This window comes from Macrosteles quadrilineatus, unplaced genomic scaffold (assembly GCF_028750875.1).
Source record: "Macrosteles quadrilineatus isolate MER2022 unplaced genomic scaffold, UCM_ALF_1.0 Scaffold_18__1_contigs__length_3160703, whole genome shotgun sequence".
In the NCBI taxonomy this organism is placed as follows: Eukaryota; Metazoa; Arthropoda; class Insecta; order Hemiptera; family Cicadellidae; genus Macrosteles; species Macrosteles quadrilineatus.
This window is the reverse complement of record NW_026542611.1, coordinates 2,199,242-2,213,893: the sequence shown is the minus strand read 5'-3', so window position 1 is coordinate 2,213,893 and position 14,652 is coordinate 2,199,242. Positions and strand designations below refer to the sequence as shown.

At 35.7% G+C, this 14,652-nt stretch overlaps 1 protein-coding gene across 1 annotated transcript; it reads right to left on the bottom strand.

Annotated features, from left to right (window-relative positions):
• Window positions 1–2,009: 2,009 nt before the first annotated feature.
• Window positions 2,010–2,621, bottom strand: LOC129005256 (uncharacterized). The gene has a single exon (XM_054434097.1). It carries the CDS (start codon window positions 2,619–2,621, stop codon window positions 2,010–2,012), a length of 612 nt encoding a protein of 203 aa, XP_054290072.1.
• Window positions 2,622–14,652: the final 12,031 nt, after the last annotated feature.

Below are 14,652 nucleotides of genomic sequence, written 5' to 3'. Positions count from 1 at the left end.
AGCGTACACTGCGATTCAAGGGTACGACTTGTAGAGAGGTTGAGTTACCGGGCCTGCTTGGCCGAAGTAACCTGGGATGGTGACATTATTGCACTCTCCTTCAATATAATTGCGTGGCAGCATTCTAAACTTCAATTCTCTGCCATTAGAGCAAACAGTATTGCCAATTCCGGCCAGTACTGTGTTCAAGGATTTCGGAATCTGATTTTCAAACTCTTTAACTTTAGATAAAAATTCCTTGTCATCGAAGGTCAATCCACGAAAGTTTATCTGCTCTACATCAAGCATCCTTGCATAAGCGTAGATTGCGCAGTAATAAGCAAGTGCTGATTCAGGAATGCGTTTGGCAAATCCTGTCTGATGTGAGACGCAGTATCCGTGAAGGGTTTCTGCCAATTTGTCAAGACCCGGAGTGAATTTGCTTTAAATCCGGTTCGGGAGCTAGGGCTTGAGATTTATCTGTGAAGAAGCTCTCTGAATAGAGAGGATCATTCTTCTCTTCCGACGGTGCTTTGCTTAAATGCTGAGGCTTGGGCACTTCGTCGATTACTTTTTCTGGGGCTGGATCTTGAATGAGTTGTTACCACCTCCTCTTTGTCAAGGGTTTCTGCCTCTTGCGTTTCCTCTTTGGAGGGGGGGGCGTAGCCACCTCTCCCTCTGGGTGCTCCATACCCGTGAGGTCCAGGGAATTCTCCATCCTGGTAGTTTGGCTGATGATTGCCATGATAATTTCGCTGATAGTTCATGCTCGTCTGTCGGCTCTGCCTACTGTGGTGAGTGCAACCAGCTGGACAATGATTTGTTTAAATGAATAGTTTAAATTTAGTTTTTGTTTACTCTAATAAGTTTCCATGGTTACCTAAGGGTTCATTCCTGGTTTTTATAATTCATACACTTAGTTTTTGTCATGCATATTAAATTCTATTTTCTATCAGTTTCTTAAATAGTTTTACCATAAAAGTAACAAAAATAGTTAAAGAAGAACCTACTTCTTCACAGACCATAAACAATAAAAAAATGTCTACTGTACTCTAATAAGTATTTTTCGGTGTAAAAGTAGACATTAATCATAATGTTAATATACGGTATAGAAAGTACACATTGTTAACTGGTTTTAAAATTAGATAGACCTAACGCCAATATTGAGCACATTTCATGATAAATCCATTAATACCATAATAACATAAATTGGATGTGAAACAAGATATTATTCAAGTCCAAACCTATTCTTTAAGACAGTTAAACCTTTTCTTAGTATACAGGGTGAGTTTTTTAAAGTGATCCAATAGCTAACTTTTTAATTACAGGACTTAGCACCTCACTTTAAATTTGAAACTTGCTCAGTTTTAAGTTTCACTCAAGAATATTTCATGATAAATCCATTAATACCATAATAACATAAATTGGATGTGAAACAAGATATTATTCAAGTCCAAACCTATTCTTTAAGACAGTTAAACCTTTTCTTAGTATACAGGGTGAGTTTTTTAAAGTGATCCAATAGCTAACTTTTTAATTACAGGACTTAGCACCTCACTTTAAATTTGAAACTTGCTCAGTTTTAAGTTTCACTCAAGAATACGATTTCAGATTTTTTCATTGTGGCCGCCATTTTCCAATATGGCTGCCAACTTTAAAATTTCTTATGGAACACCCTGTATTTTATTTGTTTTTAGATTTTTCTCTAAAAAATAAAACATTTTTGTTCTTGAGATTTTTTCAATATCTCTAACGGTTAAGGAGCTACGAGGACTTAAAGTTTTCATACAAAGTTGCATGAATTCTAAAGCATGTTTTAAAACAATGTTAGTTTTAAGTGTTGTTATTGTTTAGTTGTGTGTGAACTTTGTATGTGTTTTGTTATTATTATGCGACTTAAATAGACTAAAGATAAACAAACACAATTTAAAAAATACATATTTTATTTAAAACAGTTTTAAATGATCTAAAAAATGATTACTGTAATAGCAATACCAAAACAAAGGACCAGTTCTAAAAGCTTAGTAACTTCAAATCAAATGTTCGAAGTGCCGCCCTTCTGCCTCAATGCACTTTGTGAGTCGTTGAACATGAGCTCTCCGTACTCTGATTAAAACATCTTCGCCAATTGAGCTGCACTCGTTGCGTATCCTTTCACGCATGTCTTCGGGGGTTGTAGGGGGCGTGCGGTAAACCTTATCTTTTATGGCTCCCCACAGAAAAAAATCCAAAGGAGTGAGGTCAGGTGATCGAGGAGGCCACGCTACCGGCCCACCTCTACCTATCCATCGCTCTTCAAATCTCTCACTCACCGCGTTTCGGGCAGCATGAGCGTAATGCGGAGGTGCGCCATCTTGCTGAAACCACATGGTGTTCAGGGTTTCAATAGGAACCTCATCCAATAGGACAGGGAGAGTTTCTCTGATAAATTCAGCATACCGCGGACCGTTAAGGGTTCCCTCAAAAAAGTGGGGACCAATAATCTTATTGCCTAGAATGCCACACCAAACGTTAAGGGACCATCGCCTCTGATGGTCTACGGTGCGCATCCAGTGGGGATTAGTAGCAGACCAATAGTGCATGTTATGCCTGTTCATCTCACCAGTATTCACAAATGTAGCCTCATCTGAAAAGAGAATCATTCCTAAAAACATGGGATTGTTTTCAATTTCTAGAAGCAACCAATAGCACAATTGCAACCTACGATGAAAGTCTGCATCCAATAACTCCTGATTTAAACTAATTTTAAAAGGATGAAATTTTTGCCGTTTCAATATGTTGATAATAGAAGTTTGACTCACCCCTAATTCATTACTTATTTCACGGGTTGACATATGAGGACGATCATACAGTGCTGCTAAAACATCAATTTCAGCTTCTTCATTTGTAACTCGCTTTGCACGGTGACGCTTTCGAGTAGCCAAAGATCCTGTAAATCGGGCTTTTTTTTCAAGACGAGAAAACGCACTACACGATGGATGAGGTCTATCAGGATACCTTGCAGCATACACATTTGCAGCATCGCGTTTGTTCTTGTGGCATTCGCCAAATATTAACAACATATCCACCTTTTCATCGAACGCCATAACTACCAAGAATCGGGTTTGAATTTACAGCTGGGTAGTGACAAAATGCAACAATTAGACTTGTAAACAATGTTGCCAACCCAAATACTGTATGAAACTAAAATAATTCTGAGTCATAATTTGACAAAACAATACTTAACAATTTGTCCTCGTAGCTCCTTAACTATTAGAGATATTGAAAAAATCTCAAGAACAAAAATGTTTTATTTTTTAGAGTAAAATCTAAAAACAGTAGACGTCGCGGGGAATGGGCAGAAATTGACCTTGAGATGATCTAGGTGTAGATAGGGTACTCTCAGCTGTTTATCTCGAATGCGCATGATCAGCTGATCACGTGACGTCAGTAGGTGTTTGTATTAAATAAATTATTAAATTAAATATTAAATTATGGATAAAAAGTGTTGGCCTGACCGAGGACCGAACTCGGGTCTTTTGAATAATAGTTGTACGCGTTAGCTGGTTGAGCTACAACAGCAGTTATGGGTATAGAGTTTGTAGTGGTAAATGACACCTTAACTTATATTGGGTGGTAAATTGACACCTTACTTTGTACCTATATGCAGGGTGTGTATTGGAGGTTTGATTTTAACATGGTTCACGGGTTCAAATCTAACCTAATATAAAATATATCATTTCTGGTTATTTAATCTTAATCTATGCTAGAGGTTCATGGGTTCAATCCTAACCTATCATTTAGAGGTCTATGGGTTTAATCCTAGCCTATTCTAGAGGTTCACGGGTTCAATCCTGTCTTGGTTGGAGGTCTAAGGGTTCAATTCTAACCTATTAAAGGGTAGTGTGAGGTTATCGGGTTCAATTTTAACCAACCACAACTGTTTATTTCAGCTGATCATCTAGTTTAGAGGTTCATGGGTTTGAATCTAACCAACCACTAATGGTATTGTATTATAGTGGGAGGTTTATGGGTTTAATCCTAACGCACAGCTGTTTATTTCAGCTGTTTATGTGACCTAGTTTAGAGGTTTACGGGTTCAATCCTAACCTATGCTAGAGGTTTAATGCTAACTAATATATCATTGGAGGTTCATGGGTTCGAATTTAACCAACCACTAATTGTATTATAGTGAGAGGTTCATGGGTTCAATCCTATCCTAGTAGGATTTGTAAAAAAAAAACACTTTATATAGTGTATAATGCTTAAACCTTACCGTTGATCATAATTGGTAAATTTTGGGTGTTATATTTTATAATATATATATATATACTATTGTGTATAATAAATGTGAAATAAATAGATGTTAAAAATAGCTGAAAGAGGGCTTAAGTTTACCATTGAGTATAAAAATGGCCTTTGTAAAGGTCACCAAATATATTATGTTAAACTTACATCTAATTTATGCTAAATGAGTTACTTTAGGTTGTTTTTGTATAGCATTGTATTGTAGCGTGAATCTTAGAGGTTTACGGGTTCAACCTTTTTGTCTTGACTTACTTATATTGATATTGATATATTGACTTACCAATCACCAATAATTTCTGGTTGGGGTGTTTTTTTGTTGGTATAGTTAACTGTTTGTATATGAGTTCTGAAGGGTTGATTTTTTGTATATGTAACATAACCTCACTTTTAACCTAAACAAATCTATTAATTTATTACTCTGAGTTGAGGTATTAGTTCATAAATTCTCTACTAGGCTGCAGCACTAGTGCTGCCAACTATTGTTAGCCGCTTATGTGATTTTGTATGTAACATAACCTAGCTTTATGTATTGTATTATCTGCTTTCCCGCCAATTTTTCTACTGGTTGTTTTAGCTGGTGGACTGCTACCCCTATTAGATTATGTAATTTTAAAACCTGTTGGATATTTAGTTGAAAGAATAATGAAAACAACTGTGAAAGCTAAATATGAATTTATTTATATATATATATATACAAACTTATATTATTTCTATTTATATTATATACATATTTTGATATTTCTACAACTAAATACTTATCGCTAGAAGAGGAGGAGGAGAGCGGCAGCCATCTGAAACAAATAATAAACATAATTAGTATATAATAATTATATAGTATATAATATTAAATATAATGTCTACATCCTGTGTGGTATTGCATCATCTAAAATAGCAACTATCACTTCCTGTGTACCATATCACAACCGGATAACCACCTTTGATAACCACTTTTGTGGTATTGCATCATCTAAAAAACAGCTATCACTTCCTCTTGTGTACCACGTCACCTTTGATAACCACATTTGTGGTCATCCTTGTTCCTATATAAACCCTTATCGCAACCCTGCCATTATTGCATCACTTTGCTCCCAGTGCTTCAAGATGATGGATGTAAGTAACTCTGCTCCAGTAGATTCCAATGAATCTGTTGATAGTAATGAACCTGTAAATGTTGTAGAAGATTTTGTTGAAGTAATTGTCCCTGTAAATATTCTAGATAAACATGAAAATTATGTAAAGAGATTTCGCATTCATGGAATTAATACTGTTTTTAAGTTTTCTAACCCTCCACCTGAAACTAGTGAGATTGATTGGCTAAGACAAGGGTTTGGCCAAATTGTTAATGATATGAAAGAAGTTTGTCAGGAGGGCGATCAATTGGGATTCACTTTGCGTTCACTTAACCTAAAAAGTAAAGAGCCGGGGTTTGTTGCTTTTCGCCCTGCAAATGAAGTAAATGAGGATGTCTTGTGGCAAATATTTGGGGGAATTGTACAATCAAATGCTGAATCAATTAAGTCCACAGACACGTTTCAAGTTGAATGTACCCGAGTTAATCTCCCTGTAGGTTTGGGTGGCCGCAAAAGACCAGGATTGTATAATACATTTGACGAAGAATGTTAGGCTAGGAGAGGGGTTGTTGTAATTAATAATAAAGATAACTTGTGTCTTCCCCGTGCTATTGTAGTGGCTATAGCTAATGTTACTAAAGATCCTGAATACAAAGCTGTTAGACAAGATGATAGAAAAAGACAGACTGTTAGGGCTCAAGAACTTGTACGTAGAGCTAGAGTTGTGATGCCTGACGGTGGTGCAGGCATCCCCGAACTTGAAAAATTCCAACATCTGCTTAAAGACTACAAAATCACTGTGTACAACTACAATGCTAAAGGTCGTGATGTGTATTTTGAGGGTAGTGTAGAGAACCCCAAGTTTAAAATCAACTTGTTGTTTCATAATGGACATTACAATGTAATTACTAGTCTGACAGCAGCTTTTGCATGTTTGCATGTGAATACTTTTGTGATGCCTGTCATGTCCCGTATGATCACAAAGGAGCCCACAGATGCTCAAACATTTGTCCCTGTTGTCAAACCATCTCACCTCCTTGTGTAGAGGAGTATGGGGGAATCTTGTGTCCTAAATGCAATCTGACTTATAAAAATCAACGCTGTTTTATCGCACATGAAGCTGATAGGTGTAAACATGTGAAGAAATGCCTAGATTGTGGGAAACTAGTTTTGCTTAAAGAGAGGTCCAAGCCTCACAAGTGTGGGGAAGTATTCTGTAAACCTTGTGGAGAATATAAAGACCCTAACCATAAATGCTACATGAAACCTAATGAGGGTAAACCTAAATCTAAAGATTATGCTTTTATTTTCTTTGACTTGGAAACCCGCCAGGATGAGCCCCTGCCCTCTGACCCTGAAAGTAAATTGCATAAAGTAAACTTGTGTGTGTCTCAGCAATTTTGTTACCAGTGTATTGAGGGAAAATTCTGTATAGCATGTAAAAATCGTACACGAGTGTTTGACTCTGACCCTATCAATCAGTTTATGAATTATGTAATGTATGTAAGGAAACAGTTTAAAAACGTCTGCGTAATTGCACACAATGGGCAGGGGTTTGACTTTCAATTTTTGCTAAAGTACTTGTTGGAAGAAACAAAATTCACACCAGAACTTGTAATGCGGGGAACTAAGATTATTCTGATGGAAATTGATAATGTGAAGTTTGTTGACTCACTTAGCTACTTCCCTATGGTTTTGTCTGCTCTGCCTAAAGCCTTCGACCTACCTCCAGAGAAAAAGAAACTCTATTTTCCCCATTTGTTCAACACTCTGGCAAACCAAGACTACGTAGGCCTTATGCCAGACAAAAAGTACTACTGCCCCGAATCTATGTTCGAGAAATCTCACAATGACTTTGAAAAATGGTATAGCGAACAGATCGCTAGTAAATATGTGTTTAACTTTAAAAATGAGATCCTAGCCTACTGTATTTCAGATGTTGATATCTTGACTCAAGCCTGTCTAAAGTTTCGCTCAATTTTCCTAAAAGAGTGTAATGTTGACCCGTTTCTCGAGGCTGTTACCATTGCAAGTGCCTGCAATCTAGCTTTCCGCCGTAATTTCTTGAAACCCAATACTATCGGACTTATCCCTAAAAACGGCTATCGATTAGTAGACAATCAATCAAATATAGCGCTCCAATGGCTTTCTTGGGTCGAGGAAACCAACGGGATTAGGATTGACCACGCAGGTCGAGGTAAAGAAGTTTAAGTCAATGGAATGAAAGTAGACGGGTTTGATGGCAGAAACATCTATGAATTTCATGGCTGTTATTTCCATGGGTGTCTTAAATGCTTTCCTTACAACCGTCACGCTCCTTTGAAAGAGGACCCTTCTGATAGCCTACATCTTCGCTATGAGCGAACTAAGGCTAAAAACACAAAGTTTACAGAACACGCACTAGTAGAGATGTGGGAATGCGAATTTCGTAAACAGAAAAAAGATCTGCAGCTTAAACATCTGGATAGTTTACCTATCTTGAATAATCTCCCACTTGACCCGTGGCAGGCATTCTTTGGAGATAGGACAGGTAATGCGAAATCCTATCATAAATGCGCTGAGGAGGAAACTATACAGTATGTTGATGTTTGTTCTCTGTACCCTTATGTTTGTATGGGAAGTACCCTATAGGCCATCCAACCATCTATGTAGGAGATAAGGAGTGTCGTGAGAGAGGTATGGGTGTAGAGGGTTTGTTAAAATGTAAAGTATTGCCACCTCGTGATCTCTACCATCCTGTACTCCCTACAAAAATGAACGATAAATTGATGTTTGTTTTGTGTAGAACATGTGGGGAATTGATGTTTTAGGGAGAATGTTATCATGACAGTGATAGTAGGGTACTTGTTGGGACATGGACTATGGATGAGATCAGAAAGGCAGTAGAGAAAGGGTACATTGTATTGGATATGTATGAGTTGTGGGAGTACCAGGTAGCGACTTATGAAAATGGGGGTTTGTTCACCGATTTTATTAATAAATTTCTTAAGATGAAACAGGAAGCTTTGGGCTATCCAGAATGGTGCAAAACCGACGAAGATAAAAATAAGTATATTGCAGAGTATTTGGGACACGAGGGAATTAAGTTGGAAAAAGATAAAATTGTTAAGAATGGGGGTTTGAGATCTTTGGCAAAATTAATGCTAAATAGTTTTTGGGGAAAATTTGGTCAGAGAGAGAATCAGACTAAAGCTACGATTGTTAGGGATCCTAAAACCCTATTTCAAATGTTCTCTAGCCCAGAAATTAAAGTAAACAGACTTCAGATTGTTAATGACGAGGTTGTGGTTGTGTCATGGGAATATTTAGAGGAGGTTGGTGAACCTCTTAGTAACATAAACGTTTGTATCGCGGCCTACACTACCTCGCAGGCGAGACTCAAGCTCTATGAACACCTTGAGGCTCTAGGAGCTCAAGTATTATATTATGATACTGACAGTGTTGTTTACATACTTGGAAACGGTCTTTATAGGGTGTCTACAGGAGATTACCTCGGTGAAATGACTGACGAATTAGTAGAGTATGGACCTGGCTCTTATATTACTGAGTTTGTCTCTGGGGGGCCTAAAACTTACGCATACCTTGTCTGGTCAACCAATCAACAAAACTTGATCCCCGTATGTAAAATCAAGGGCCTCACCCTTAACTTTAAAACATCAAAAGTTGTAAATTTTGAAAAATTAAAAGAGATGGTTTTGAGTGAAGCAAAACAGACTGTTGAAATTGAAGAAAGTAGAATCAGAAGGACTAGAGACAGAGACATCGTCACCATCACTGAGAGCAAAGTGTTCCAAATAACTGGTCCTAAAAGAAGGTACGAAGGTCAATACGACACTCTACCTTTTGGCTACAGAAAAGTCCAAAGGGCCACATAAATTGTATTGTAAATTGTAAATGTAAATAACTTTGTAAATAGAATTGTAATTTTCACTGTACATAACTCTCCTAGTAAAAAAAAAACAAGTCTATAGATATATACTTATGTAACCTGATCAAGGTGTGAGTGTGTGTACATTGAGTAGTTCAGATTTAGAAGAACCTGTGCTACGCCTTGTACTTGTGTGAATGTGTGTACACTGAGGGGTTCAGATTGGATAGAACCTGTGCCCCTCTTTGTATTTGTGTGAATGTTATTGGTCACTGGCGCGGCCAACTAAACAGCCCGTAAACCATGAGTGAAGGTCACTGGCATGGCTGACTAAAAAGCCTGTAAACCTTGATTGTTAACTTTCTTGGCAGGGTTATATAACTAAATCTATAGACTTGACAAAAAAAAGCTTTATAAATAAAGGAGAGGACGTTATACGACATCAACCAATATAATATTATATAATATTATAAACTGGTATATAATATTATAAACTGGATAGGTTGTATAACGTTTAACTTGGCCTCACTTAATGAGGGGATAGTCTCAAACCCTATCCAATATAAAGCTATATTATATGTAACTGGTGTAAGAATACATCATTTCCACCATTAAAGAACTATACCAGATGTAACAGATCTACATTACTCGTTAAGCTCCTTATATTATACAACATAAAATACTAACATGACCGGAAATTAGAAGATTTGAACCCTAGTCTCATATACAAACATAACACTACTATACAACACAAAAAAATCACTCCAACTTGATATAATACAAATGGTAGCTAGTAAGGATCGAACCCGCAAACCTCTAAGAACAAGGACTCAAACTATGATACAATACCATACTAAAAACACCCCAACCGGAAATTATCGGTGATTGGTAAGGATCGAACCCGTAAACCTCTGAGATCAAACATGCATACACAAACAAGAGACTACAACACAACATCATACAAAAAAAACCCCAACCGGAAATGAAACGTTTGGTAAGGATTGAACCCATAAACCTCTGAGATCAAGGACTCCCATTACAATACAAAACTATACCAAAATTAACATATCACCCCAACCAGAAATGAAACGTTTGGTATGAATTGAACCCGTAAACCTCTGAGATCAAGGATTCACACTATGATACAATACCATACTAAAAACACCTCAACCAGAAATGATCGGTGATTGGTAAGGATCGAACCCGTAAACCACTGAGATCAAGGACTACCACTAATAATACAACACCTTACCAAAAACCAATATATCACCCCAACCGGAAATGAAACGTTTGGCATTAATCGAACCCGCATACCTCTGAGATTAAGGACTCACGCTTCTCTCACTACAATACAACACTATACCAAAAATCAACATATCATCCCAACCAGAAATGAAACGTTTGGTATGGATTGAACCCGTAAACCTCTGAGATCAAGGACTCACGCTATAATACAATACTACACTAAAAACACCTCAACCAGAAATGATCGGTGATTGGTAAGGATCGAACCCGTAAACCTCTGAGATCAAGGACTACCACTACAATACAACACCTTACCAAAAATCAACATATCACCCCAACCGGAAATAAAAATTGGTAAGGATCAACCCGAGATAAGGTAGTCTAGAGAAACAAGCGAGCAAGTAAAATTTAAAAAGCTATGTATCAAACCGCAAATGTTACATGAATGATGACACTATGTAAGACACAACCAACAAGTTGGTATTATAAAGGGAATATGATTTTTTGTTAAAATTAAATACATGTTATTAGGATATTAAAATCTAAAGATGCTCTTGAAATAGTTTAAAATCGCTACAACATATAATTTTATCCTATGTGATTATGTATTAAAAATTAGAGTTTTGTCTATACATTGCTCAAAATTATATAATTTTTGGTTATTTTTACGATATATTGACCAACCAATTTGTGTTAGGTATCTTAATTTCTATCCATTGTAATATGATACCACTACTTTGCAAATAATCCAATTCTGCGCTATTTTTCAAGTTTCTCTTAACATTTCCCATTTATGAAATACTCATCTGTTTGGAGATCTATGAAGTAATAAACATCTGTGTGGATTGATTTATTTTTTGTCACTTATATTTTTACATTAAATGTTGTTTACACATAACCGTTACCAAACATGTTTTGTAAATACACCCAAAAGAGATTAAAAAACGTTTTTTCTTACGTTTAATTAATTCTTATGTTTAATTAATCACAAGGGCGATAACGGGTAACCATAAATGAAATTTTTATGCATTATGTGGGTTGCCAATTGGAGATTCTGTGTTTATCAAATTGTACTTGAGCTTAACCGGAACACAGAGTTTAGCCTACATATTCGGAAAAATGCACAATAAAATGTAAAAGATTGTTCCGATTATGAGAAAATCAACATGATTCCATCCATACACAGCTATTTGTACATAAAAATGAAGATAATTGAATATTCTAGGAAGAGAGAGAGCTCAATTAGTTTGCATCCAAAATGAATGCATGCTTCTTAATGAGTATAGTCACAGAGATTACACTATTTAAAAAGACAATTTAAACAATTCAATGTAATTCCAGTACTAAGATCCTTCATTTAAATAAAAAGCTCAACCCAAGGGCTATGTCAATCCCCATAATACAGACATTCACTAATCTGAACGCCCCACAATACAGTAGTTCTTTCCAGGCTGTATGTAGTTCATAGAATGTTTTGTCAGTGTAGACGGTGAAATAGTTTGAGTGTGTTTGACGGTCATAAGATACTGCTATCTCATTTCCTGTAGATACTATTGTACAGTCCTTAAATTACATCACTTTCTTGCTCTGTATTTTAACATGTTTTCTGTCAAATATTTATATATGTATCGGTAGTTAATTAAAAAACCTACATTTAAATTACCGATCACCAATAACATATTACTGTAGTACAACGATGATAGCTAAATCTTGTAGATTTATCTAGAAATTTGTATGCGCATAATAATATGTGAGATAGTATAGTCATCATAAAAACATCGTCTTTTACAGTCACAAAAACGTAGTCTCCCGCGCTCACAAAAACGTCATCATTGCCTTCAGTAGCTAACCTTTGGAGACATGTTTTTTATTGATTAAATTCCAGCTATCAGGCATTTTCAATAACCCTATATCCATCCTGAGTCTGGTAAAAGTATGTTTCTAGCAGCCAAGAACCCAAAAATTAAATACCAAATTCTATTTATTTATGTACCTGTTCTAAGCTACAATTAATAGTTTATTCTAGGTTTTAATAGGTGGTCTTTTAACCCGTCTACCATTATGGTTGAGAAGACTATTGTAAACATGTTTTCTTATAGCAATCTGTACTCAAATGTTCCATATTGCTGCTAGCTATGAATGTAATGCGATACCTATTGTTTACGACTTTTTTAAGTTGACACTGTGTTGAAAAATACTTAATGTTAAGTAATAGCTTTAATGGAGATGTCTTTTAGATTGACATAAAATAGATACATTTGAAGTCCTAAGCTCCTTTTACTGTTACCGAGGTTCAACATACTTTGAATGGATAAAAAAGCCTCTTTTATGACACAAAAACTACTGATATTCAACTTATACTCTTATTATTAAAACTGCTAATCAACACATAATCACCAACTAAATTACCTGACACTCCAACGTAATGACCAAACTACATCCACGATACATGTGGCTACGTAATAATTGTATGTCGGATGTACCTTCCAGTTTAGTGTTTCCGGTTCGTACTTATGTTTGTCATGACTAACGGCATAATTACTGTGTATGCTTACTTTGTTATAAATTCACAGACATGTGATCTCTACCATACATTTAACACCAAAAACAATAGTGTAAATGTTTATCACTATTGGGGTGTAGTTATGCTTATTATAGTTCTTGATTCAAACTATAAATTAATCCTACACTCATCTCTAAATTCCTACATTTGTATGGTCACCATTTCAACATAATGTCACTAGAAAAGTACAAAGTTACTGTGAAATACCATACTTTACTTATAACATTAAAGTGACAAGAACGCTGTGCTGCTTTGAGTCTGTTTTGCGTAGGTTTTATTCAGGCTTATTAACGTAACCGCTGCTTTCTAAGGAATTTCAGCATTTCTGCTCTCATGTTCGGCAATGAGAAAAATACGCTAAACTCTGTTGTATTACGATGGAACTGCAGTTTATTAGACAGCTGACGGCACAAATGGGACACCAAGTCTAAGAGAATACAACTTTCAAAAACATAGAAAGTTTGATGGCGGAAAAAAGCAAAATCAATTTTAACAGTGTGATTAATTTTTCCTAATTTGCAAGTAATCCAATTCTGCGCTATTTTGTCAAGTTTTCTCTTAATAATTTCACTAAACATTTTAATATAGTTACAGTACACACAATAAAAGGACTGGTAATTATTTTTATCCAAACGAAAGATCCACTGCTTATATTTACATTGTGTCTTATAACCAATGGTTTGCATTTTCCTGATTAAAGGTTGTTTGTTATACAAGAGCTAACACTTAAGGGTAATATTTAAAATTATCAGTACTAGATAGATTTTTACTGTATGCAGTTAATATTCAAACAAGTTACTGCAAAAAACGGTAAGAAAATTATTTGTATTGCATAATGCCAATACCTATATCATTTTGCCGTACTGCAGTCAGTTAAATGATTGTATGAATAATGCTTTACTTTTTTTAATTTTCTTAGCTATTGAAATGTTGATACATGTTGTCTAAACATACATTTTAACGTTAGTTTGTACGGAATCGGCCTAATGACAGCATTTAAAAATTAACCAAGAATTATTACAATCACCTACCTATGTTTGGTAAAAGCTACCTGTTCACTTTACATCTCATTTCCGTCATAACGTAATTAGTTACATAAGTATAAAGTTCAATTTAGTAATCAAGACCATTTATGTAATTCTCTTTATATAAGTTAATAAATTTATTTGTTTTTAATGTGCTGGAGTAAGGTACTATTTTTATCAAATGAGTAAAATAACGATTGGTTTTATGTTAAGCGATATTTTTAATACATGGACAGACTCTTTAGACATCTCCTTTTTTTCTTCAGAACAAATGGTTTTTGAACCTCTGGATACTATTATATAGCAATGCTAAATAAAAGTGTTTGGACACCTAAAGCGAACATGTAGATATATCGATGGTTTAAGTGGTATTTTTAGGCTTTTTAGTGAATGTCTAGATGTTGGTGTTTAATGTTTTATCTATGTGGGCGATAACAATTAAGATGCATCTAAAGTCTACTATGGAATATAACACTTACCAGTCCTTCACCTCGTGAGCTGCTTAACTTCAGGTGTGCGACCATAGACCTCTGCCATAGACCTCTGCTGTAGACCTCTGCCATAGACCTCTGCTGTAGACCTCTGCCGTAGACCTTAACCGTAGACCTCTGCCGT